General features: G+C 37.3%; 5 protein-coding genes across 9 annotated transcripts; 4 read left to right on the top strand and 1 right to left on the bottom strand.

The window, feature by feature from the left end:
- The first annotated feature begins 643 nt into the window (after positions 1-643).
- On the top strand, positions 644-5,679 carry AKRP (ankyrin repeat protein). 2 transcript variants are annotated; one of them, XM_011083179.3, is made up of 7 exons: positions 644-1,509; positions 2,664-2,743; positions 3,577-3,675; positions 3,817-3,915; positions 4,315-4,413; positions 4,508-4,606; positions 5,137-5,679. In XM_011083179.3, exons 1-7 carry the CDS (start codon positions 744-746, stop codon positions 5,224-5,226), a joined length of 1,332 nt encoding a protein of 443 aa, XP_011081481.2. In that variant the 5' UTR covers positions 644-743; the 3' UTR covers positions 5,227-5,679. The 2 variants fall into 2 exon arrangements, with proteins under 2 accessions (XP_011081481.2, XP_020553236.2); XM_020697577.2 differs by having other exon boundaries at positions 645-1,509; positions 2,667-2,743.
- A 1,070-nt stretch (positions 5,680-6,749) lies between these two features.
- Positions 6,750-10,080, top strand: LOC105162673 (Regulator of Vps4 activity in the MVB pathway protein). The gene is made up of 7 exons (XM_011080761.3): positions 6,750-6,977; positions 7,080-7,212; positions 7,916-8,019; positions 8,114-8,285; positions 8,501-8,641; positions 8,816-8,904; positions 9,215-10,080. Exons 1-7 carry the CDS (start codon positions 6,895-6,897, stop codon positions 9,912-9,914), a joined length of 1,422 nt encoding a protein of 473 aa, XP_011079063.1. The 5' UTR covers positions 6,750-6,894; the 3' UTR covers positions 9,915-10,080.
- A 154-nt stretch (positions 10,081-10,234) lies between these two features.
- On the top strand, positions 10,235-14,680 carry LOC105162656 (cation/H(+) antiporter 2). 2 transcript variants are annotated; one of them, XM_011080742.3, is made up of 4 exons: positions 10,235-10,922; positions 11,957-12,952; positions 13,174-14,090; positions 14,247-14,680. In XM_011080742.3, the coding sequence occupies exons 1-4, from the start codon at positions 10,773-10,775 to the stop codon at positions 14,527-14,529; spliced, it is 2,346 nt and encodes a 781-aa protein (XP_011079044.1). In that variant the 5' UTR covers positions 10,235-10,772; the 3' UTR covers positions 14,530-14,680. The 2 variants fall into 2 exon arrangements, with proteins under 2 accessions (XP_011079044.1, XP_011079052.1); XM_011080750.3 differs by having other exon boundaries at positions 10,796-10,926.
- Positions 14,681-14,914: 234 nt separating this feature from the next.
- LOC105162636 (outer envelope protein) lies at positions 14,915-18,643 on the bottom strand. 2 transcript variants are annotated; one of them, XM_011080720.2, is made up of 6 exons: positions 18,502-18,643; positions 18,242-18,382; positions 18,047-18,125; positions 17,772-17,948; positions 17,493-17,682; positions 14,915-15,274 (listed from the first exon to the last, which is right to left on the bottom strand). In XM_011080720.2, the coding sequence occupies exons 3-6, from the start codon at positions 18,103-18,105 to the stop codon at positions 15,092-15,094; spliced, it is 609 nt and encodes a 202-aa protein (XP_011079022.1). In that variant the 5' UTR covers positions 18,106-18,125; positions 18,242-18,382; positions 18,502-18,643; the 3' UTR covers positions 14,915-15,091. The 2 variants fall into 2 exon arrangements, with proteins under 2 accessions (XP_011079022.1, XP_088742410.1); XM_088886284.1 differs by lacking the exon at positions 14,915-15,274 and adding an exon at positions 15,281-16,674.
- LOC105162645 (thiol-disulfide oxidoreductase LTO1) lies at positions 18,621-24,023 on the top strand. Of its 2 annotated transcripts, XM_011080731.3 has the most exons (7): positions 18,621-18,755; positions 18,857-19,160; positions 19,636-19,892; positions 19,981-20,093; positions 21,484-21,631; positions 22,827-22,964; positions 23,433-24,023. In XM_011080731.3, the coding sequence occupies exons 1-7, from the start codon at positions 18,639-18,641 to the stop codon at positions 23,511-23,513; spliced, it is 1,158 nt and encodes a 385-aa protein (XP_011079033.1). In that variant the 5' UTR covers positions 18,621-18,638; the 3' UTR covers positions 23,514-24,023. The 2 variants fall into 2 exon arrangements, with proteins under 2 accessions (XP_011079033.1, XP_020547751.1); XM_020692092.2 differs by lacking the exon at positions 23,433-24,023 and having other exon boundaries at positions 21,484-21,708; positions 22,827-22,962.
- Positions 24,024-25,602: the final 1,579 nt, after the last annotated feature.

Below are 25,602 nucleotides of genomic sequence, written 5' to 3'. Positions count from 1 at the left end.
TTATTAAAGTATTGTGAACTTTTTTTTCATCTTTTACCTTTCATTAGTCAAGTATTTCATACACTTCATTTATATTTCGTTAAAAGTTAATTCTCAGGAACCATACAAAAAATTATTAAATTTAATTAAAAAATGAAGAATTATTATAGTATTTTTGAAGAATAAAATACTAAAATGGAACAAAAAGTGTATATGAGAACTATTGAAGATATTTGGCTTAAAAAAATACACTAATCACACTTAAACCTCTTTATGAAAATGTGAAAATACAAATACTTTATTTCAATTTTTTTTTTGAAATTATGCTTACAACACATTTAGAAATTCTCCGTTTATATCTAATTTCATTTCGTTAGATTATGAATGAAAAATGCTGACTTTTGTAAAAAGTTTTTTATATAAATTTTTAATTTTATTGCTCAGCTAATATTTCTAAATATATTTTTGTACTTATAAAAAATATTATATATAAAAAGGGACTAACATCGTTATACTTTTTTATAAATAAAAAATAATATTAAAATTTTATATAATTATTTTACTAATATCAATATTTTTCGTCAAATCATACGGAAAAAAGAAGACCATTTAAAGAGATATGAGTGTAACTAAAACTCCAAAAATTGTAGAGTCCGATACGTAAATCCAAATCCAATTCTTTTTGACCTGTTGCATGAGTCGGGTCTCAACCCATTTTTCAGCACAACACCTCTCTGTCTCTCTTCTCCCGAGGAAGAGAAACCATGTCGTCCTCAGCACCTTCGCCTTCTACCATTCTGCGGAGAACCCAAACACCTATAATGTTTTATCTGCTCCCCACTTCGTCTCTTTCCCTATCCGCCCCTTCCCACCTCGTTTTTCCTCGCCTGACCCCAGCAAATCCTGTAAAGTCCTCCAACTCCCCTCAGCTCTCTTCCCAACCTCTGTATGACGCCTTTCCGCACCCTCAACCGGAAGAGGATGAGGAGGAGGAACCCGCCATTGGAGACTGCCTAGTCTTTGAAGAAGGTGTTTTCAACGACCCGTTTCTTCAGAACACCCGGAATTTCAGAAACGATGAAGCCCAAATCAGTAAACCAAATAATAATAAGGATAAAGGTGCAACTATCTCTCCTGAGAACTTGATTCCAGAGGAATGGGTGCATGTTCAAAGGGAATTGAACATCACGAAGAAGGAGAAGCGAAGGCTCTCGCAGCAACTGGAATACGGCAGAAGGGTGGAGAAGAGAAGGCAAGCTCTGATGCCTCTCAATTCGGGGGAGTACGAAAAGTTTAAGAATGAGAAGCTTCAGAAGTTGAAACCAATCGTGCTCGATGACCCGGAACCGAAATGTATGGATGAGAATGATAAGCACGAGAAAGATGATGACGAGAGAAATGGAGAGGGGATTAGAGGTAGAGTGCCGCCGAGGAACCCGAGGTTGGCTGTGTATGGGGGAGGTTTGGAGGATATTTCGGCCCTTTTCAGTAGTGGGAGCTATGATCCTGGCGTGGCTGACAAATCTCAAGGTATTTTTAATTCCGTCAATTTGTTAATTTGTGATGTTTATTTTGTACTAATGAGATTTGTGTTAAACTAAAACCTAAGGTTTGATGCTATGAAGGGATTTAGTTGTTCTTTGAAGAGTAATATGTAAATGCTGTTTACTTCGATGAGTATTGCAATTTGATTAAGATCTTATGTTATGTATACTTTTTTGTGACTGATCCCAAGTCTCTGGAGTCTGGAGATGTTTGAGAATTTGAGTTTCACCGTGCAGATGTTTAACACTGCTTTGGTGATTATTACATATCAGCAGGACTTTGACATGAATAATGGAAGTTCCTAGTATGAAATTGGAGTGCTACAAATTTCTGGTACTTGTCCAACATGCATAACATCTAACAGTGAGGCCATGGAGGGGACTTCTTATAACTGAATAGATTATTGACATTAAGATTTATTAAGTCTTTTTGAAATGTAGTATCAACAGTCGGCATATGTGAGCACTAGTTTTCAACAACCTTGATACTTAATGCTGCTGTTTTAATTAGCAATGATATGCTAAAAATATAACTCTTAGACTGCATAAGCAGTAATCCTATGCTAAAACATAAGGATGCAATCTGTAAATTATTACCCTACACCAAAAGTGTGATCAGGCTATACGCACTTTGGCTTGACTTTCAGTAGAGAAGTCCATTCGTATCATGAATCAACCCATCTTTCAGTTCTTCAGAGAGATCGATTAATTACTTTTTCTTCTTGCTTCTTTATAGAAATTTGGTGCTAACAATTCCTAGTTGTGTACCTTGTCTATAGAAATTTGGTGCTAACAATTCCTAGTTGTGTAGCCTAGAAAGGTCGGTATCTAGTTCCAATCGTATGGGGGACTAGCATTCTTTCATTGACTGACCAGATGGAAAGTACAAACCAGTGAGTAACGAGCTCTCCTCAGTGCCTAGCAGTAATTGCTAGTAAACCCCTTTAACTGGTCTTCTATGAGCTCTAATGCTTTAACTACATCCTTTGGAGCTTCTTAAGCTTTCTAGAGTTTAAGTTGAGATAAAGGTGGGACACGGCAGTATATAAAAGAGGAACACATGTTGTTATATTATTTCTCACAATTTTATGTTCTCCTATGTTCTAACGTTCAGTATTTTTATCCTGACACTGCCTTCAGCAGGCACTCGTAAATTATTCTCAAAAGAAGAAAAGATACTAATGAATAGGCGGACTCCTGATATAGCAGTTGCAACCTCGGTGAGTGTCTCAATGTCTCTTATGATCTCTTTTATGCTGCAAGAAAGAGACTTGTTAAGATGCTGATATGTGACGAGAGAATGAATATTATGGATGTAATCTGGAAGCAGCTTGATCCTCTAAATGTTTATACAGTAACCTTCCTGATAATTCACTGCTTAATTTCTGCTGCTTCTAGCTACTCATCAGCAGTGCAGAAACTATATGCACTCGTATGTATAAGGAAACATCCCATGGTCTTTCAAAATCTGGAAATAGCATATCCTTTAATTGTAATTGTATCAAGCTCTTCAAATAAATTATCAGATAAATGAACCAACACTGTGTTGTGAGTTTGGCCAAAGTCTGTCAATTGCAATCTGATGAATGAGCTGATTTGTGCTATTACGAGTTAATTTCTTAAGTATCAGAGTAAAATACTATAAAACTACTGATACTTGGTCTCACCATCACTATTTACTATATTTCTTTCCGGCCTTGCTAAATAGGAATGATTAATTTATCTTTTCTTTTTCCCTAAGCTATTGGTAGGTCACTGTCTGGACCATTTACGATCTTCAAAATTCTCTTCCTGGACTAGTTTATTCATCAAGCTATAAATCTTTTGTGCTATTTGCTGAGTAGAACTTGTGTATGGTGGTTCTTTGCTCTTTATATTAACAGAGTATTGTGCTTGTTTTTTTTAGCAATTGGTCAGCATATTTTGTTTATGGTCTTGTCCCCTCTGGCATTTAATTAAATTTCATTGCTGCTGCTTAGTAGTTATTTTTCCTTCTTCTATGGTCTCAAACAATGTAGAGCATTTTATATGCTAATTCAAGATTATTTTGCAGGGAAAATGGCATCCTCTACATACTCTTGCTGCCTCAGGACAATTTTACCTTGTGAATGCTTTGTTAAAGCACAACCTTGATATTAATGTGCCTGACAAGGTGAACTGGATGGAAACTGTAATTTATCTATATTTTCCCCTGTGCATGCTGGCTACCCTTGCATTCTTATACCTTTCTGGAAATCCTGGTCTTGAACTGGTGCATTTGTCCATTTTGCTGTTATCTTGATTTTTCCTACAGGATGGATTGACTGCAATTCACAAAGCAATACTTGGCAAAAAGCAGGCTATTTTTAATTTTCTCTTGAGAGAATCAGCAAATCCCTTTGCTCGTGACAATGTAAGTCAACCTAGACATGCAGTAGCATAACAAGATGGAGAGATCTTTAACCACAGTATGTGGGATGGACATATTTTTGTATACTATAACATGCTTAAAATTGAACATGTGGTAACTTATTTCTGAACTCTTGTTTTGTCTTGTCCATGGAAGCATTAAGTTGTGGCAGCTGATTATAAACTCATTTTGCTAAATGCTTATCATGGGCTCTCTAGTTCAAGACTCTATAAATCATTGTTGAATCGCGTAGCTCTTTTGCCTTCATTTTCTTGTTCCAAGTGTTAACTTGGTTGCACCTAATGCCTCTTTTTTTTCTCCTCATCTACTTTATCTGATATTTGGGTTGTTATACCATCCTCTGGCTTTAATGTTTATTTCTGAATCTTTTTGCTGCAACAGGATGGTGCTACCTTAATGCACTATGCTGTCCTCACAGCTTCAAGTCATATGATAAAAATTCTGTTATTGTATAATGTAGATCTAAATCTTCAAGACAATGTAAGCTTACTAATCTGGGTTCTAAGCATCCTATTTTGGTATACTTATATCTGGTAACTAAGATTGATTTGGCTTCTTCTCTTATTGCTATTAGGATGGGTGGACACCACTGCATCTGGCTGTTCAATCACGTAGGACAGATGTAGTGAGGCTTTTGTTGATCAAGGGAGCCGATAAAACTTTAAAGAACCGGGTAAAACTTGTACTTGTATAGAAACTCAAAATAGATTTTTGTTTGTTGTTAATGCTCCAAGGATCAATCTTTGAATCTGAAACCACCTAGCTGCTGGTGATTCATGGTTCTCATTTTAAATTAGTATCTGCTCATGTGTTGACTGATTCTTAGTGTGAACATGGGGCCTACATTTTTGGTTGTTAACTGCAGAGTGATGCTCTTATTTTTTTGTGCGCTTGCCAAATCAAAACGGTGAGATACAGCCAGATCAAATGATTACATCCGAGATCAAGCATGCGCTGCGTGTTCAACACATTTATGCGTTATTTTTTAGACTGCAAATTTCCTGGAATAGTTGCTGTGCATAAACTACTGTCATGAGTGCAATATAGTAATATGATTGAGATTTAAGGGGATATATAATTTTTTCTATGATTGAAATACTTGGACTAGCACACAGTCTGCCTTACGTTCTAAATGCTCCGTATGAACATGCCATCTTTTGTTTAACTTTTATGGGTTTTCCTAATCCTTAATCTTATTATCAGGATGGATTGACCCCACTAGACCTTTGCCTCTATTTCGGTAGAGATACAAGAACTTATGAACTCATCAAGCTACTAAAACGGTTCCCCTAGGCTCGACGAATTCAACAGCTCTCTGTCCAGTAGTCCAACTGCTAAGTGGTTCCTCGCTGTGATTTGGCTCGTATCTCTTGGTACCTCAGTGTTGTTTATCACCTATTCTTGAATTTCTTTCCAGCTTCAATCAGCCGATAGTCGAGTTACTTGGGGACATGGGCAACTACAAAAAGAAGATGAGGTGGCTGATTCTTTCGGGAGTGAGCTGCTGGATGGATCACTTTGTCGCTTGCTTCTCGACGCATTTACTACAGCTCCATCGCAATCTTGTTAGTATCAAGTTCAGTATTGTAGTTGACCAGGTGTGGCTCCAGTTAAAGTTCCTTTGTTACATTATCTCTCTTATTTCCTGAGATTTGTAACACAAATATAGTGAGTTATTTGATGATAATATATCCTCGTTGGATCCCAAGTTCTATAATGCTTGGACTTGGAGATTTCATTTCCTGAGATTTGATTCATAAGGTTTGGTATAATTAATTAAGAATATTCATTCGTTGTTTGAAAAATTACTAATATCTTTTAATGTTAACGATTATTCAACATCTATTTTAACTCGTAAGTTTTTCATTTATTTTTTGTGAAACTGACTAAAAAGCACGAGTGTATTACAAATTATAATTTTAATTACTTTTTAGAATTCTTTGAAATTTTTTTATGGATTAAATGAATAATTGTTTTTTATAATTTTTTTTTGTTATAATTTTTTCAATTTTTTTAAAAAAGAAAATACTGTAAGTACAAAGTTGATAATTCTAGGCCTCAATTTAACGATTATATAATTTCATCGAACATTATGGGTATTGATAATTTTTTAAATAATAAGAGGGTATTTGTAATTATATCAAATTTCACAAGAATTTATTGTATTTTATCTTTAATTTTACTCTCGTTTTTCTCTAAAAATAATACAGGAAATGAGAAAAAGAGTTTATTTATCATATTCTTTCTGATTTACTCCTTCAAAATTATTTTTTAAAATAATATTTTTTGAATAATTAGTTCACATAAAAATATTAAATAAGAACAAGTACGTACCATATAAAAATAAATAATTAATATAAAAAAATTAAGAACATCAATCAAATATGCCACTTCTGCTGGTAATAATAGATCTTAAACAAAAGAACTACCCTATGTGGGGAAATTGTGCTTTTAACGTGTATGATAAAAAGTGTTATACTTGTGATTTTATAGTTTATGGGCTTAATAAATTTAATTTTTTAAGTTAAAAATTATAGTATTTGAAATAAAATATTTTGTTTTATGAGATCAAATATATTAAAATTTTTATTTTATAAGATCAAATATTTTAAACTCATAAACTGTAAAATAAAAAATGCAACATCATATATTGCGTGGGACAATTTTGGAACAGTATTTCTTAGGATTCGTTGAGCTACAGCAGCAGCAGTGCCAGTGATGTGTAGTCGAGTCATGTAACGGCTCCATTTCCCAATTCAATAAAAGCGGCCGTCGGATCATCTTCCCCGAAATCTGCCACGTCACTACAATTTCTATTTTTAAATGAAAATGATTTCCTTTGCTATTCGACCGTTATAGTCTGTCCACCACCTCACCTCTTCTCTTCTCTTTTCCTGTCACGCTCCATTCTTCCTTCTCGGGGCAGATTCCTATACAAATAGGGATAAGCGGAAGACGAAAATGACTGTGGCGAGCGCCCACTGGAAGAAGGCCGTCAGAATGGGTCTTTCGCTCTTCTCTCGCGGATTCAACCCTTCCAAATGGTGATTCTTATTTTTTTCAATTTTTTTTTTCTTGTAAAGCGATGGATTTGCGGTTGAGTATAGTGGGCTGAGTTTGTTTTTGCTGTTCTTTCTTTTCTGAAGCAAAACAATGTCGAAAATGGCGGTGGCGAGAGTCAAACTGCTGAGGAACAAGAGAGAGGTGGTGATAAAGCAGATGAGGCGTGATATTGCTATGCTACTTGAGTCTGGTCAAGATTCCACTGCTCGTATTCGAGTAAATTTTTTATTTGCCTTTTTTAGTAGTTTGATTCTTGTTTTTTTTTGGATTGTTACTCATTATGATTGTTTTTCAGCGTTATATTCATCTGTGTATTGCTTGAATAGGTGCTTAGGTTTAGTTTCGGGTCATTAAGATCAAGATTTGGCCAATGAATCTTAAGAGAAAAGGTCCGGGTGCTGGTAAAGCAACATAGGTTGAAGGGGTAGGAAATTTTTTAGTAAAGAACCCTTGACGTTGGATTGGGGATATTAAAGGAGCAAATTGTTGATTTTCCTTTTGTATTTGATCAGCTATTCGTTGAACTGATGTAGGTCTGTCTAAAGTTTTTGTTCTGGAAAGTAGTGGGTGGGCAAACTTTTGTAGGGCGGACTGAAGTTTCCATTTTGATGTGTTCTTGTGCTTTCAATCGTACTTAAGATTTCAGTTATTTGATCTGGTTGGCATCCAAGTCCATCATACAAAATGTTGATGTATAAGTCAGACTGCTGAGGTACATTACATCCAAGTCCAATCGTTTTTGTCCTGGCACGCATCATAAGAAACCCAATTTACTATCTTTATTCATTTTACACTTGAAGAAGTAAGTGAATTATCTTATTGCAAGGATTATCTGCATAGTACATGTATAGTTGCATATTAATCTTTATGAACTCGTGTAGTGACCCCTTACCAAAGCATTCTCACATGTGTTGTATAGGTTGAACATGTGATAAGAGAACAGAATATAATGGCTGCAAATGAGTTAATTGAGCTTTTCTGTGAGCTAGTGGTGGCCAGACTTTCTATCATTGCAAAACAAAGGTGCGTTGAATAGAACACTCTTTCCTTTGATATCCATACAGTTTTGTTGTATGAAGAATAAAAATTGGTTCCATCTCCCATTCAACTTTTCCAGGGAATGCCCAGCTGACCTTAAAGAAGGGATAGCAAGCTTAATATTTGCAGCGCCTCGATGCTCAGATATTCCAGAGCTGTTGTCAATTCGGGACGTTTTCCAGAAGAAATATGGGAAGGATTTTGTATCTGCAGCAACTGATTTACGACCCAATGCTGGTGTGAATCGCATGGTATGTATTCCCAACATTTTTCTAAAGTTAGATCTAAACACAGTATCTTGGAATAGAGTAGCATTTCTGCTGGATCTTTTCCATTGTCTTTGTGCTGGTTTTTTAAGGTTATACATTTCTAACACAGACATCATACCAAAAATTGTTGGTTGATGGAATCGAAACCGTATTGTTCTGTGAAAAGCTTGCACTTGAATCACCTTTTTCTGTTGCAGCTTATTGAAAAGCTCTCTGTTAAGACCCCATCTGGTGAAATAAAACTGAAAGTTTTGAAGGAAATAGCCAAGGAATACCAGGTCGAATGGGACACAACGGAATCCGAGGCAGAGTTATTGAAGCCTCCAGAAGAGCGTATTGTATTCTCATTCCCCATATTTCTGCTGTCTCTTCTTTCTCAGATACCCACACACACCCACGCCCCAGACGCAATCCTATATGCACACACTCATGCACATGCTGCCCTGCATGCACGTATTGCTGTATATAACTTTGTCTCCTCTCTTATTCTCTGCTATTTGTTCTTTCTTTAGGAAGGACCAAACGGTTTTGTAAGCGCTACAAGTTTACCTTTGAAACCAGTACCAAAGCAATCTCCTGTGCCAGATATTGCATCAAACAGGTAATAACTCTGATAACTTATTTAACCATGAAATTCATGTATTTCACCATCTATGATGTTGGGAGGGTGCTTTATATAAATAGGGTTAATTATAACTATCTCCCCTGAGATACCTCTCCTTATTTGGAATTATGAAGACCTTCCCTCTAAGTTTCTGATGGAGAAAGAAACTTTATCATTACCTTCCTTTCAGGACTTGATTCAATGCTTACGCCCCCATTTGGAATAGCTTGATATGTAAAAGTTTGTAAACTTGTATTAGCAGTGGTGTTCTCCATTTTCACTCACAAAAGTTCATAATCTTGAACAGAGCACCAAGCAATATAATGAATTTTCAAGACCTGGCATCAGCTGCTGGAGTTGCTGCTGAGAAAGCACTTGCTGCTGCTGAAGCAGCTGCCCTTCTAGCTGCATATGGAGGCAAACCGATGTCTGCTTCTCACCAGGGTGTGAATGAGGCTAGTGTTGTTGGTCTGAATTGCGTTTCTCATTATTCCACTGGAAAGTTGACACCGAATAGTTTGCCAAATTCTCGAGCTGAATATTCCACTGACGATCAAAGAATGAAGAAGGCAGATAGTCCCGTATACTCTCATCATCTCAATGTCCAAAATGAGCAAAGCGCTAATGATGGTGGAAAGATGTTTCGCAGTCAAAGCTATAATTGTCGGAGAGCGGAAACGGATATCAAGTTTGATGAATCAGATTGCGATGAAGAAATTGAGATGGAAAAACCACCAAGCATTGACACGAGGAGAATCAATCGAAGGCATAGCTATAATATTCCACCTGCTCAATCAGGTGTCAGATATGATGAATATGATGATGTTAATGACGATGATGACGACCTGGGGAAGCTGGGCCAGCAGCCGACAATGGGTACTAATTACCCACCTGATCGCCCAGCGCCACAGGTTCCAGCTCGACGTGTTCATCCAAAGTTGCCTGATTATGACGCGCTTGCTGCTCGTTTTGAAGCTCTGAAACACCACAAGACACAGCCAAAGTAGTTCAATTGCTGCTTTACATTTTCGCCTTAACATGTGCTTTTCAGTATTTGTATACATCCTAACAATAATTTTTGCGTTAACATATGCTTTTCAGTACTCGTATACGTACTAGCAATATGTGTGGGACATACTTATGTTTATATATATAAACAGATTTTTGGGAGAATTCTCAGGCCGTTTGTAGCTCCTTTCTTCACCTGTTGTAAATGGAGTTCACTGAGAACACTTACATGGGACTGCTGAAGTCAGAAAATGTTACTTTAAGAGCGATTTGAAGCTGCTCTCGTGCCAGAAAGTAGGTTTATCACACTGTATGGTCCTCATTTGAGCTATCAAAACCTGCTTTTCGATTGTGAATGCAATTTTAATACTATTAAACATGAATGCAGTAAGGGTGTCTGTTCACTTATAGCATACCAAAACTTCGTACGCCGTACCAATCGAGAATTGCGCAAAAAATTCAGTTCAGTTCGGTAAATTACCGAAAAAATTATTTTTTTTTTGTTCTCAAGTGTCTGAAATACATGTAATTAGATGTTACCGCAAAACATTTCAAAATGTAACCAAACACAGCTCGCAATCTCTTTAGAGAAAATTGAGTTGTTTTCACCCGTTTATTGCGTTCATCCACCACTAAATTAAAGGAAGTAATTGAGCAAAACTTTTCCCAACTCCATTCTCCCTCTCTTGCCCAATTCATATAACCTTCAACACCTAAATATAGCAGAGAGAAAATCTGACGGAAACTTTCGAGGAAAAGGGAAGAAATGCAGGCTACCATCTTTTTCTCAATTTAATCAAAAAAAGTTTCTGTAGTATCTTTGATTCAATTGGTTTGGTTTCTGGAATTTGTGTAAGATGGATGATACGGATTGCCTTGTCAAGGGAGACTTATTCAATCCCATCCTTGCGGTGGGCGCACAAATTGCTTGCCTGCTTGTGATCTCGCATTTCTTCCTACTTCTGTTGAGGCCCTTAGGCCAACCAGCACCCGTCGCGCAAATTCTCGTAAGTATGTCATCAGAACACATAAATATTGCTAGTCTTATCGTATATTGAAAAATTGCATGAATTATTTTTACATGTTATCACCGGAAAATTTTTGTTTCGAAAAAATATATTGTTTTGTTTGCTTGAATATGGAAAATATTTGTTTTTGGTATGTGCCAATGAGAAAGGAAATGAAAATATTTGGAAATTATATTTCACTCCCTCCATTTGATGTATGGGTCGACGAGAGGATACAACGAATAACACAGAGTTTAACAGAAGAATTGAAAAAGTAAAAAGTTTATGTACATTGCCACTTAACCAAGTGATGGAAGTAAAGGTATTGTGTTCTTGCCATTGTCAAGTGGTAGAAGCAAAAGTTTGGTGTACGTTTCCATTAAAGGAAGTGGCTCAGAGTCAACGAATGTGTTAGTTTAAGTGATGGAAGATTTATATTTGAAAGTGGCGCTTCATTTTGAATGCCCAAAAAGGAACTTTGGGAGACGTATAAATGAAAATTTGCTATAGGAAGTTCTAGTACAAGGTTGTATTGATTTTGTTCGAATTGAGAAGTTTGTTATTTAATATCTTGGTTGTTAATATCTAATGTTCAAATTTTGTCACATGCATCATGACCTCCATTAGAACAATGCATCCTGAGGTACACTAGGAATGTTGATGGATATGTAGCTGATAATGACATATACCAATTAGCATGACTTTGTTTAGAAGAATATAATGTGAAGAGATGTGAAATCTAGTACCCAATATGTTATTCGGTATCTTGGTGATTCAAGAAGGGACTCATGATTGTTCCTAACATTGTATTTCTCCAAAAGAAAGATTAGCCTAAACACTAATCACTAATTCGTTTTGCACACTTCTGATTCATGCATTTGCTATTTTATTATATTTTTCTCAATAATTTACCAAGCATCATCAACTATTACAACATGGTATTTCCTTTTAAAGAACTACATATCTTTCTTTTTTTCTTTTTAACATCATATTTTTAATCCTTCTTACATTTTGCTTTTGCTTTCATAATGCAGGCAGGGTTCGTGCTAGGCCCGTCTTGTTTATCACACATTGAAAATGTAAAAGCATTCTTTTTTACCAATGCTGCTGACTACTATGAGACCATGGCATTATATGCAAGAATTATCATCATGTTTCTGATTGGGCTACAGATAGATTTTCCTTATCTAATGCGCAACATACGTGTAGCGGGCGTCATTGCTTGTGGAAGCAGTTTGACTTGTACAATATTCGCCATAGTCGTTACCTCCTTTATATACCAAGAGATGGGAGGCCACGGTTCTGCATTTACTATGGGCTTAATACTAGTAGTAATCTTATCTAACACAGCCTCTCCATATGTGATTCGCTTCGCACATGATCTCAGGTTTGCAAGTACTGATGTTGGGAGGTTGGCCATATCTTCCTCATTAATAAGTGATTCCTATGCTGTAGTTTTATTGATTATACTTCAAAGACACAACCAAAAGTATGACTTTGCAAATTGGTTTGTGGTTGGACTTCTATATCTCTTCATTGTCGTGGCAGTTATTTATGTCAACAAATATATAGCAAATTGGCTAAATAGGAGGAATAGAAATCAAAAGTACCTCAAGAACACTGAAATTTTTATTCTTCTAGCAATCTTATTTGTTGCTGCCACATCTGTTGAAACTATGGGATTCAGCAGCATAATTGTTTGTTTCCTCATTGGTGCACTGTTTCCTAGAGGAGGCAAAACAGGTCGGACTCTTTTGATCAAACTTTCATATGTGGTTCACAACTTCATTCTTCCCATGTACTTTGGCTACAGTGGATTCAAAGCAGATGTCACCCTAATAAACAGTTTCCGTAACTTTATTGTAGTTGCACTCGTTCTCCTACTTTGTATCGGAGGGAAAGTAACCGGCACACTAGCTGCTTGCTTTTACCTAAAAATTCCATTGAACGAAGGGGTTCTTCTTTCTTTCTTGATGAACTTGAAAGGCCATATTGACTTGCTTGCTCTGACAGTCGGCGTGGAGAGTAAAGTAAGTGTCTTTTTTTGTAGCTGTCTTCGTTATATTTGGATATATTCAGTGTTAAGAGTGAAAAGCTTTTCCAAAATTGTTGAGAACTAGTTTATATGATCTTTTGATAAACTTTCATGTACTGTAAAAAGGAAAAGGTTTTATAAAATATACATTTCATATTCATTGAATTGACTTTTACATGAATAAATGCGTATATTGAATGTCAAATATTGATGCAGGTCACGTCTAGCCAAATATTCTACAACTTGATGATGGCAGTAGTTTTAATCAATTCTTTGATCTGGGGACCTGTAATAGCCTTCATGGTAAGAAGAGAAAGTGACATCCTTGGTTATAAGCACATTGCTTTGGAATTTCAATACCCAGAGAGTGAATTAAAACTACTAGCTTGTGTGCATGGGCCTCGTCCGGTGGCAACCATGATAGGACTAGTTGCAGCATGTAAAGGGCCTGTGAATGTTGCCATTACTCCATACTTGATGCACCTAATTGAGCTTCCAGAGAAAACCAAAACAAATTTATTATACCACCAAAAGGAAGAAGATGAACTTAGTGATGATGATAATTATGGTGGTAATGATGTGGTAGAAATAAATGAAGCAGTAGATATCTTTGCTGTTGAGACTGGGGTCATTATTCATCAAGTTAAGATCGTATCACCTTTTGCAAGTATGTTTGCTGATGTATGTGAATTTGCTGAGATTACAAGAGCATCTATTATCATTCTACCTTTTCACAAGCACCAAAGAATTGATGGAAAACTAGAAAGCGGGAAGGAAGGCATAAGAACAACAAATCAAAAAGTCCTTCGTCATGCGAAGTGCTCAGTGGCGATCCTTGTAGACCGTGGACTCACTGCTGGAACCATGCACACTTCTGATTCTGGTTCCTTGCAACATATAGCAATGTTGTTTTTTGGTGGACCAGACGATCGTGAAGCATTAGGGCTTAGCAAACGTCTCGGAATGCATCATCACATAAACCTCACAGTAATTAGATTCCTACATGCATCAGAACAAAAGGAAAGCCTGAAGGCGAATACTGCTCAGGGGGAAGAAGATGTATTGATGGCAATATCAGATCATGATCCGGATAATGAGGCAGACAATATAGCCTTGACTGACTTCTTCAACAGGTAAGTACATCAGGAGATCATGTCATGTTACGTTAAAACCTTACTCGTTCGCCCAGAATCAATATGTCACTCAACATTGATTACAAGTTTTTTAATAGCTTAGGAAGCTTTATGTGTTATTTCTCACCAACCGTTGTTATTGTGATTTATTTATAGGTTCGTAACTTCAGGACAAGTAGGATATATTGAAAAGCTTGTGGAGAATGGTGGAGAGACAGCATCAGCTTTGAGGGACATGGCTGATATGTATGCAATGTTTATAGTCGGAAAAAGAAGCAGAGGACATTCGACATTAACAACTGGTATGAGTGATTGGGAAGAATGCCCTGAGCTTGGTAAAGTAGGGGATTTTTTAGCTTCTTCAGACTTCGATCTTAGTGGTTCCGTTTTAGTTATACAACAGCATAGACATTCAAGGCCTGGAGATGACGATCAATAGAAATTATATATATGTCAAAATCAAATGGGTTTTCCTGTTCATATTGTAAAGATTACAAAAGAGAGTTTATTCTATGGGATTTTTCCTTTAATTTCTGAAATCGAATGAATGAAGCTGTATGTGTAAATATGAGATAGATCCTTTCTTGAGACGCATGTGGTAAATTTTCAGAATTTAGCTTTCTAGATATTACGACTGGGTAGCAATTTTACAAGATCTAGAGCTATAAACTAGTTATGGCAACTACTAGAGAGCTACCACACCACAGTCTTAATAGGACCCAAACCCGACAGGTCTAGCCCACATGGTTTAGACAATCTCTTTGGATAAATTAGATAGACAGCTGTCATGTACAACTCTATCATGACTATACTAGACGATCAAGTGGCCAAATTGTGATACTTTATTTTATTATTCTGAAAGATATGTCACTGAATCGAGTCCCGGAGAGGAGAAGCTTTGATCCTCCTTTGAAAAGAAAGAAAAACTCTAGCATGACTAATATCATTAAGCAACAGCATAGTGGTATATTACAGTGAAGAGAGTCAAAGTGAAGGATACATCACTTGGCAGATAAATGTTTCTGCATTGCCAGTGTGGAGTCGCGAGCGAAATGCTTTTGCTTCAGGAGTACATAAGGGTACCCAATAAGCGACAGAAAGTTCGCGGGCTTTGAAAATGAAAGTATTTCGTACCAGACATTGTTCTTCTCGTCCATTGTAATTGAGAAGCGTTCTTCCCCTGCCTGCTTATTCCGACCAAATGAAGTACCACCATCAGTTAAAACTCGTAAGTTGCATAAACTACACGACATATTAGTCAAACTCACAGAAGTGAAGACCGAATAATCATCAAGCAAGAATGCAACATGCATGCCAGCAAGTGTGTAACTCAAGGTCTGCAAAATTTAAAGAACTTTGATCCAAGAAAAAAGTATTAACATTGGATCCTTAATAATGATGGGCACCATATGAATGCCTATAAAACATCTCAATCATATTTCAAAACATAATTACACTGCCCTCGTGTACAGGCTTTGCTTAATTACACACACCTTCCTCGTTGGTTTCAAAGTTACAATGTCCACCCTTGTTACTTATCTCCGGCTAATAATCACCCATTCTGCTAATCAACTTGATGGAATTTGACGACACCATCACATAACTTTCATAAACTTTCCAAAATGCTCAGAAATCACAGCCTATAACCCTCAGGTTTACAATGTAATAACTTTTCTACTTATAAACTTATAATTCATGATCACTTGTGACCATGAAAGTACACTTAGGAGTCATCTCATTTACGCCATTCAGCTTTATCGACATATACAAACTTCACTATTCCAATTCTTTTCTGCTTTTTGTATCTTGCTATAACCTTGGTCATGGACTAATTTAAGGTTTCCATAAATGTACTCAGCATATGAGTTATTAATTGCAGAAGCCATTAATTTCATATAAGTTCTATGCAAAAGCATAAAAAGAGAAAGAAAACATATTCAAAATATATAATATACACCTCCTCTTTCGGGCTTTCACATTACATAACATTACAATTATTTCGCTATATCTATTAACTCTCAATAGAGGGTAAACTTGTCTTTTATCGAATTAAGTTTGACCACATTCCGATGGATAATGGAGCTTTCATAAATTTCAAACTAAGATGGGAGGCTTGTCTAATTACCCATAGTAGTAGTGGAGGTTGGTGCAAGTTTCAATCATACTGACCAAAACAAGTGGTAATCCTTTCACCTTTCTCAACGTGTCACTTGATGTGGTCTCGTTTTGTATCTCCCTCAACTCTGCCATGAATACTAGACATGGGCATCAATGTTCCAGCATATCATCAACTATAGATCTTCAGGCTTCCATTGAATATAATCACACGATCTCAATCTACTCTCATACAACATATCCCCAAAGGATTCTCCCTACCCACTTCAACAGAGTTCCTTTCTCTCTGGCCATTTTAACACATCCATGTTAATATTTACATCTCAGCCACACTCATGCTTTTGTATGTTGTTCTTAAGAGCTTAAAATACAGCACATATCTCTCATAAGAAGCTGATAGCATTGCCCTTTTAACCTTCTAATCTTCTTGGAAGTTGTCCATCCACAAAACTCTGAGAGTACTCCTGCTCTAAAACAGAACAACCATATTGGCTTAAGATCCTGACAACCAGATACTCAAGCCTAACCATCAGAAACATAGACAGATATTTCACAAACTACAATCTAAAACACTGCTTCACAAGTATATCCACATTGATCATAAGTAGAATCCATGAACCAAGTCTTACACAACTAATTTTTAGTCCACTCGTTTAATTATACTCAGATCCAGCAGGAAAACTAGTAGGGCTTGGAGAATCTGTCAATAAGAGGCCAATTGGAGGAACTTTTTTAACATTTAGGAGACTTTCCCTATAAGTAGGAGGATGATAGCCTAAACCACACAACAAGGATTAACCAGAAATCTTGATGAGCCAACCATCCCTCTATTCCAGGGGAAGCAGCTGTTTGGCTCGCTATACATAGAGTTCATTAAGCAGATTTGAGCTAGTATGAGAAGGGGTCAATAGCTGGAATCTTACTAGAACTCTCTATGTAAACAATGCACTTTTCAGACAATGATCAAATAAAGTGAATGTCTACATTTTCATGCCCTGGGAAATTTAATGTAGGTGTAAATTCTCCCACCCTCAAATCCAATGATAAATTAGCTAAAATGAAAATATTATCCAGAAAAGAACAGATCATAAACCATGTCTTCTATGTCCTAAGTAAATTCATCTAAGAGAAAGGGAAAAAAAGAAACTTAAAACAGACCCTTGATGCAACCCTTTCTTCATTAATCAAAAGGCTCAAAGCCCTCCCATTTACTGCCTCTTAATGTGGTCATATTGACATCAAATGAGACAAATTAATAACTAGAATATCACAGTATAAAGCCAATACCAGTAGGTGTCCGTGAAGAGTTCCACTGCCAAAACTAAATGAGGCCAAAGCATTCCTGGATTCATCAACATAAACAACTTCTAAAGGCATCAAAAGCCATGGGAAAATTGCCTTAGTGCAAACGCAAAACTTCACCCCTCTCTGAATTGGAGTCTTGGGATCAACAAATGCCCAGTTCAAGCTAAAATGCCTGCAAATAATAATTATGACTTACAATCAAAATAATGTTGTAGACTTCCGTCTGTTATCTGTCATATGTACACCACAGGTTCCCATAACCTCCAATTCTGAAGAGCACTTTTGCCTTTCTCAAAAGTCTCAAGACCCGAACCAACTAAAACACGGGCATGGTTAACTAGAAAACCCTTGTCCGACAGCTCCCTGTCTTGCTTAATTTTCAAAGCAGGCTTAGCAGTGGCACCTAAATATTTGCTATCGTAATTGAAGACACCAGACCTATTGATGGAAACATGAGCATAAATTGTGTAAGTGAACCGAGAGAAATTATATAGAATTGAAAAGGGAAAACACAGTTCAAGAAAGATAAGGGTTACTTGTCAACACATGCTTTCTGTTCTTGACGTGATGGAGGAGACCAGCACAAGAAAATCATCTTTCCAGTAGATGCAATTCCTAACCAAAGCATTCGTTGAGGGGAAAAGCAGAAGAATAAGGATAAATTATCGCAAGAAAGCAGAACTAATTCAATTCATATGTTAGAGAAATGTTATACCACAGATATCTCATACCTCAGAAGAGAACTTCAAAGCACAGCAGATCGAGTGCTGGCTATCCTTTTTGCCTACAACCACACTCACGCTCTGTCAAGATTGATGCTTACCCGAGAACCATACAAAGTAGAAACCATTTGTTGCACACCAACCATTCCGCTGCAAATATAGGTGGTATCAATAAAAGATTATAAATATTAAAATTTAAATTATGTGATGGAAACATTAGGGACAAATAATAATTAATAGAGTATATATGTACCAAAAACGTAATTTACCCAATTTTGGGACAACGTAAGTTTCAGCAACGTAATTTGGGCAACAGACAATTTCTGCAGACAAGCTTCCCACTTTCCACCACCGCCATAGAAGGTACGTAGTACTGTGTGAGGATACAACTCTGCTGCGTGAGCTGATGACGCCGACGAGCTTCTTCTGCGTATCTTCTTCTTCTTCTTCTCTTCCCCTCCGTCGTACTCCAATTCTCTCTTCTCCTTATACTCTCTCCGCTCCTTCTCTTCCCCGCATCAAGGTGAGGCTTCTGAATTTCTTTCTCTCTATTTCTGTGTAGCTGTTCTTTTTCATTCTGGATAGAGTCCGACTATTTATGGCTGTAATTGATTGCGATGGTAGAAAGGATTTTCGAGAAATGGACATTTGTTGGTTAAAGTGAATTGCGTGTCGGAGCGCAGTAAGCAAGCTGCCGAAACGGAGTCTGAGACGTCTTCGTCGGATACGCCGTCGTCTTCTGATTTTGTTGATGGTTCTAGTGATACGGGCATTTCAGCATACAAATGGTGTGTGGGTCTTGGAGGAATTGGATTCCTGGAGACGGCGTACTTGACTTACCTGAAGCTCACCAATTCCGACGCCTTCTGCCCCTCCGGAGGGGCCTCTTGCACCACCATTCTCACCAGTGATTACTCCTCTGTTTTCGGTACTTTTCTACCGTATTTTAGTTGAGGAGAAAAGGCTGAGTAATTATGGATATTTCATGCGGAGCAGGCTTGAATTCGTACTTTAAGGCGATTTTTTCTTTAATATACTTTTAACTCGGTGGTACAAATATGCTTTTGTTTCATATGAGCGTCTGTTTTGAATTTTTTAAAGGACTTCAGATAGGGGTGGTATGTAAGAGCCAATCTACTTTCTGCTCAAGGGTCTTTATGTAGTTGCATATAGAATTCTGTCTCACTGGTTGGTTAAGTACAGGGAAGCTAGAACAAAACTGAAATTTTTTACACCTGGTGCTGGTCTTCCATACAAAACTATAATTTTGAGATCAAGAGAATTTACCGTAAATCATGTGTGTGTGAAATAATGATTCCAGTGCAATCTTCAGATGAGGACATTATACATTGTAGATATATATTCTTTTTCTTTTGCAAAATAATATGTTATTTTATTGTCAGGTGTACCTCTTCCGCTGTTTGGCATGCTTGCATATGGATTAGTCACGGTCCTTGGCCTGCAATTGGGTGCAAAGGAAAAGACATTTGACATCGGGAAAACAGATGGTGAAATAATCTTAATTGGGATAACCACCTCTATGGCAGTTGCCAGTGCGTATTTCTTGTACATTCTGAACACTGAATTTGTTGGAGAATTGTGTATATATTGTTTGGCATCAGCAATATTATCCTTCAGCTTGTTCTTCATCACACTAAAGGTTTTTCCCTGTCAAGATTATTAGCGTTCCATATACTTGGTGTTTCGTGCTTTAGCAATCATACAAAAGTTCTCGGTTTAATTTGCAGAGATCTGGGTCACATGACCTTCAAAAGCTCTTGGGCTTACAGCTGTCAGTGGCTAGTTTGGTAGTTTTTGCCTTGACTGCATCGTATAACTCTGTGCAACCTATCTCCTCAAGGTAACCAAGTGCTTTAAATTTGCATAGCAGGCAATGATTTAAAAAAGTGACTGAGATGAACTAAAAGATGTGTATGGCCTGGATGCTCCTTTACCTTTTGGGTTTCTGATATTTTATGGTTGCATGGTGATAGGTCTGTGAGATCTTTTCCTCAAATAGAAAATTTTCTGATTCCTGGATGATCTAAAACACAGATTAAGTTAATTATATCCTAAAGGATGTCCTGAATATGACTGTCTCAATTAAAAGGTTAAGCTAATATTTAATTGCAACCTTTAAGATCTGATTTTACAAACAAGCGTCCTCAAGTGTTGGCTGTATTCCTTTTCTAGGATAGAGTTTCCTTTATCACATATTCTGTTGTTTATAATTCTTTTATTTTTTTTTTTTGGAGTTATATTTAGATGAATTTGCATGAGTAGTAGTAGTAGTAAGTTTTTATATTGGATTAAGTGGATAACTGGATGGAAATATTTTCCTAAATGCATTGTCTTAGTACTTTGATTGGTGCTTCCATGAAGTGATTAATCATTCAAGCGACCTTGCTATTCCTGAACTACTGCAAAGCTCTAAAAGTTGAAGCACTGCACTGAAGATAAAGATGTGAGATGATCTGTTACATTCTGAGAGGGTCTAGAGCAAGCGATGGATCTTTAGGCTGAGATAGAAGGAGGGAGGTAGTGAAAAGTTAGGGAAGCTTGAGGCTTTATTTGGCTCTCTCTCTCTCTCTGAGAATTTTGATCAATTTCAAAAGTTGGGTGCGGTGTATGACATGATATGAAATTGAGTGGGAAAAGTGAGTGATGTTTGCTTTTAAATTTATTGTTAGAAAAGGGTGAAGGTGATGAATACATGTCTGGTTCTAAAATTTTGGGGGAAAACAACATCATAGACATCTTCTTCTGTCTAATTAGTGAGATATTATTATTGCTATAGTTGGTTAATGATTTTCAGTTGGGGCAAAAAGAGCTCCACAGGATGCTGGTGGATCGAATATTTTCTCTCATTTCTAGTGGGGTTAATAGCAAAATTTGTCAGCAATCACCATCTTGGAGATGCCTTTTTATTTGAACCTCAACTTATATGTTTACAAATCATGTTTCTTGCTACAATAACTGTGAATACTTTAGTGTTGTTCTCAACAAGCCACAGATTGGTTAACTATTGAACTCTGGGCATGCTAGTTGCTATAACTTTGATTACTTCTTATCTACCTCATAGGACTTGTTAAGACTCCTTTTTGTCTCTACTGCACAGTTCAAAAGGTAAATATGAAACTTCGATTAGGAACTTAAGGGATCTGCTATAGTCTATGCTGTGCACGACCTTGTGCTCAAAGGTAATGCATATTGTGGTTTCTGTATTAAATGTTTTATCATATGTGCAACAGTGTGGCAGCGACTGAAATACCATATTTCGAAACAGAGATCACAAGCAAGTCAAGCCCTTTGGCCATTTCTCTTGCAAAACATCTACGTTCAATTGGAGCAAAATTATATGGTGCTTTCTGGTGTTCACATTGTCAGGATCAGAAAGAGGTACCTTCCCTTTTGCTTGACTTCCAAACATATAACTGGTCGCTGGGACAATAGATCATTTCCTTTTAAAAAATATGGTGAGTGTAAAACAAACTCTGCACCCTCCTGTTTTTTTTTTTTTTTGGGTTTCGATAACACCTTTGTAAACTGACTACGACACGAAAATGGGGAAAAAGATCTCAGTTATTAGTTACACATTCTAGACAAAGTACCAGTTTTGGGGGCAACACAGTAATTTGAATAACAACGACCATATTTGGTATTTACTAGAAACTGGCAATATTCAGTATCCAATAGTTTTTCAGAGATTTATAACACTGGAAATTAGCAAATTTTAGCATTGTCTTCTCTGTTCACTTACAATTTTGTGAAAATTTATGATTTGAACTTAGGATTTCAGCTGTGGTTCCTTTGTCCTCACTGTAAGAACAGACTCATTAAAACCACAGAGTGACTGATGCCTCTTATCAGATAACACAAGAACCCTTAGGAGAAATAACTCTTATTCTAGATAAAAAGAATATCATAAGCCAAGTGGTAATGTAAATAATTTCAATTCTTACTTTTTTTTCTTCTTCTAGCTTTATGCTAGCAGAAGCCTACTATATAAGGGCATTTTTTATAGATTCTCCACCAAGATAAATTTAACGAAATGCTCTGTTGACCACGTGAAGAGCGATGGTTTAGGCATGTTGTGCTTCTCTTGGAAAAGCGCCAAATAGTCCAGAAGAAGGATGCAGTGTTGTAGTTTGCATAGGTTGGACTTGCATGCTGTATGGAATTCCTCGTACCTGTAGTGCTGGCTCGAGGTTGTCTAGGTAGTGAGTTCTTGCTCGTGCACACTATGTCCGTATAACTGCGACCTGCTGGTCTTATTAAGTATAGGCTGAGAACTAAGTTGCATGGCCGAATCACTGCACTGATCTTACTTAATACAAGCACTGACGTTGCACCTTAAAGTAGCTCCTGGTTGGAGTAAAATTTAACCTAAACCTGATTCCCTGGATGGCAAACCCAGCCAAGAACTCGGATGCACCTAGGCTTTTTGACATTCACACCACTTGGAGGCAGTCTATCTTTATCTACTTAAAGGTTATTAAATTCATTGATCCCAAAATGAGAAAAAGAAGGAGCTGCAGTTTACGGCCTGGCTAACTATTTTGTTTTTGGTTGTGTTGGATTGCTATCCTGACAGATCTTTGGGCGAGAAGCAGCAAAATTATTGGACTATGTGGAGTGCTTCCCTGATGGAGTAAGCAAAGGAACAAAAATGGCTCAGGCCTGCGTAGATGTCAACCTTGAAGGGTTCCCTACCTGGATAATAAATGGACAGGTGGTATACCTCTTCACCTGAAGTCTGAAATGGCCTCCTTCCTCCCCCCCAAGCCCCACTTTTAAAATCAAGGATTTCTCATCTCTGAATAGCCTATGAATAAGCAATTGTCATATTTTAAAGGAGTGATACAAACTGCTGAATAAAAAGTTGTTGAAATTGATGTTTGAAGGTTTGATTTTTAGTTCACTGTCACTTTTCTCCAATAACCGAATGCCCTATACCCTTATATAAATTCGGACTTTTCTATGTATTCTATATAAATTCATATTCTATTTCACATTTGTCAAAACTCATCTGATTCTTGGGATGGCTAATCTGGCTGTCCTATCTGCCTCTTTTGCATTAGGCCTTGTATGGTTCTATAGAGATTTCGAAAAGTCAAAGTATGATGTTGCTTAGTATGCCCTATTTTTATGTCTTGTGCCTTATTATAACGCCTTGTTTGCTGAAATTGACTCATCGCAGGTTTTAAGCGGAGAGAAACAGCTATCGGAGCTTGCTGCATTATCTGGAATCAAACTTGATGATTTAACTCGATCAAATTAAGATGCCATTTAGCCTCTCCTTAGCCTCTAAAAGATCTTAGTATTCAGTTGCTAATGATCAAAGTGACATTAGCCTCTCCTTACAGTTTTCTTTAGCCTATACGGTAATAGCATTATCTTAATACCCTTACATAAAATACATGTCTGGCGGTCTGCTATTTCCTTCCACTGAATAGAAAGCTTCACTTGGGATAGAGGGCTGGTATATGATGGTGAAGAGAGCTGTCCCGTCCAACAGATATGCTCTGTCTGCTAGAAAAGGGACCCAAAATCCAGATTGGAGAGTATGTTTCAGGTGCATGGGATGGCTGTCAATGAATGACGTTGATATTGCTGCATCTTCAGTGAGAGCAGTGAAATAGCTGCTGTGTTTTATAACTTATAGGAGGAGCTTTATGCCCTTGTAACATTATGAATAATGAGCAGGTAATGCGTGAAATTTATAATGAAAATATTAGCTATACAGCGACTTGAAAATTTCCACTATGTAATTCTCAAGTTTCTCCCGTCACTTTTGAATGTTTTGGAGGTGTGGCTCTTTGGTAGTATTCTTGTATAGTGATGGCTCTCTCTGTGTTTCTGATTTTCTGCTTTCTCCTGTGAATGATAAAAATGAAATTACTATCTCATTTGCTACTAGGGTGTTTGGATGAGCTTATAGGCTTCTTTTAAAACACCTTAGAGGATTTCGGGTAGCTAAGTGTTCACTAAAATTTTAGGAGAATGAGCTTATAAGATTAAAAAATAAAATATTAGGAGTTTATAAACTCTCTTTCATGTAAAATGTGATCTTCTTGGGCGTTATGAGGCAGCCTCTGGTTTGCTGATTAATCTTGATAAGTGTAGTATGGTTCTCAGCAAAAATTCCAATCATAGAGTAGCAGAACAGCCTGCGTCTATTTTGCGAGTTAGGGTGCTGGAAAAACATGATAAATACCTTGGTTTGGTGGCAGTGGGAGGTAGGTCTAAAAGTGCCATGTTGGCGGGTATAGGGGACAGTGTGGGACTCAAAGACCTTATCACAAGCAGGATAGGAAGCCCCCCTAAAAGCGTGGTACAATCTATCCTTTCACATGCTAAGTCGTGTTGCAAATTGCCACTATCTTTTGTTCACCAACTGCAAAGTATGATGGCTATCTTTTGGTGGCACAACAAAGGTAATAGCCGTGTGCATCAGGTCGCTTGGAAGGAGGTTTGTAAGAGTAAGAGCGTAGGGGGTTTGGCTTTTTGAAAGCTTGAATTATTTAATGATGCTCTACTTGCAAAACTGGCGTGGAGATTAATCCAACACCCTTCCTTGTTGGCGAATCAAGTCTTCCAAGGTCAAATATTTCCATCAGTCTGATTTCTTTAGTGCAGTACTCGGGTTGTGTCCCTTGTGTGCATGGAATAGTGTTTTGGGAGTCAGACCATTGATTGTTGTGGGTTCCCATTAGCGTGTTGCTAAGGGTGATCGAATCAATGTCTGGAGGGATCGCTGGCTGCCAAGGTACCAGATTCCCACCTGTAAAACTTACAAATGCTGCTCCATTATGAAGGTGAGTGCGTTTACTCATGCAGATGTTAACATGTGGAACAACGAATTGATGAGGAACAGCTTCCTGCCAATTGATGCCGTTAGTATTCTAGCTACCCCCTCGGTAATGGACCTAATGAAGACCGATTATTTTGGCACCATGATGCTCGTGGAATTTTTTCAGTGGGAAGTGCTTATCGACTAGCCCTTGAGTTGACAGAAAAAGACGTACCCTCACTTCCGGAAAAATGTCCATGGTAGCATATCCATCGGCTGGCTGGAAGTTCATCTGGAATCGTCACGTACCAAACAAAACCAGAGTTTTCACTTGGAAAGTTTGCACTAACGCCCATCCCAACACTATCAAATCTGGTAAAATGCAATGTTGATGTTGCGAACTTCTGCTCCAAGGAAAATATCAAGCATATACTGCTTGATTGCCCTTTGTCTCGGCAGGTCTGAGCATTGACCTCTCTGCCTTTCTCCATTGTTTCTATTTGGCCTAGTGTTGAAGAGGGTTGGTTCAGGAGAGTGTCATTACCTTGATTCCACGCCTGCTGATCAGTTCCTTATG

Source organism: Sesamum indicum, linkage group LG1 (assembly GCF_026168435.1).
Source record: "Sesamum indicum cultivar Baizhima isolate 11 linkage group LG1, ASM2616843v1, whole genome shotgun sequence".
Lineage (NCBI taxonomy): Eukaryota > Viridiplantae > Streptophyta > Magnoliopsida > Lamiales > Pedaliaceae > Sesamum > Sesamum indicum.
Note: the sequence above shows the minus strand (reverse complement) of the source record. Positions and strands in the feature narration are given on the sequence as shown.

Excerpts from the sequence above, each read along its gene's own strand:
- AKRP (XM_011083179.3), top strand. The coding sequence starts at position 744 with ATGTCGTCCTCAGCACCTTCGCCTTCTACCATTCTGCGGAGAACCCAA. Across the intron at positions 2,744-3,576 it reads ATATAGCAGTTGCAACCTCG|GGAAAATGGCATCCTCTACA; the intron begins GTGAGTGTCTCA and ends ATTATTTTGCAG. Across the intron at positions 3,676-3,816 it reads ATATTAATGTGCCTGACAAG|GATGGATTGACTGCAATTCA; the intron begins GTGAACTGGATG and ends TTTTTCCTACAG.
- LOC105162673 (XM_011080761.3), top strand. The coding sequence starts at position 6,895 with ATGACTGTGGCGAGCGCCCACTGGAAGAAGGCCGTCAGAATGGGTCTT. Across the intron at positions 8,286-8,500 it reads ATGCTGGTGTGAATCGCATG|CTTATTGAAAAGCTCTCTGT; the intron begins GTATGTATTCCC and ends TTTCTGTTGCAG. Across the intron at positions 8,642-8,815 it reads AGCCTCCAGAAGAGCGTATT|GAAGGACCAAACGGTTTTGT; the intron begins GTATTCTCATTC and ends TTCTTTCTTTAG.
- LOC105162656 (XM_011080742.3), top strand. The coding sequence starts at position 10,773 with ATGGATGATACGGATTGCCTTGTCAAGGGAGACTTATTCAATCCCATC. Across the intron at positions 10,923-11,956 it reads CACCCGTCGCGCAAATTCTC|GCAGGGTTCGTGCTAGGCCC; the intron begins GTAAGTATGTCA and ends TTCATAATGCAG. Across the intron at positions 14,091-14,246 it reads TTGACTGACTTCTTCAACAG|GTTCGTAACTTCAGGACAAG; the intron begins GTAAGTACATCA and ends ATTTATTTATAG.
- LOC105162636 (XM_011080720.2), bottom strand. The coding sequence starts at position 18,105 with ATGATTTTCTTGTGCTGGTCTCCTCCATCACGTCAAGAACAGAAAGCA. Across the intron at positions 17,683-17,771 it reads AGTGCTCTTCAGAATTGGAG|GCATTTTAGCTTGAACTGGG; the intron begins GTTATGGGAACC and ends TATTATTTGCAG. Across the intron at positions 15,275-17,492 it reads CTCTTCACGGACACCTACTG|GCAGGGGAAGAACGCTTCTC; the intron begins GTATTGGCTTTA and ends CGGAATAAGCAG.
- LOC105162645 (XM_011080731.3), top strand. The coding sequence starts at position 18,639 with ATGACGCCGACGAGCTTCTTCTGCGTATCTTCTTCTTCTTCTTCTCTT. Across the intron at positions 18,756-18,856 it reads CTTCTCTTCCCCGCATCAAG|AAAGGATTTTCGAGAAATGG; the intron begins GTGAGGCTTCTG and ends TTGCGATGGTAG. Across the intron at positions 21,632-22,826 it reads ATTGTCAGGATCAGAAAGAG|ATCTTTGGGCGAGAAGCAGC; the intron begins GTACCTTCCCTT and ends CTATCCTGACAG.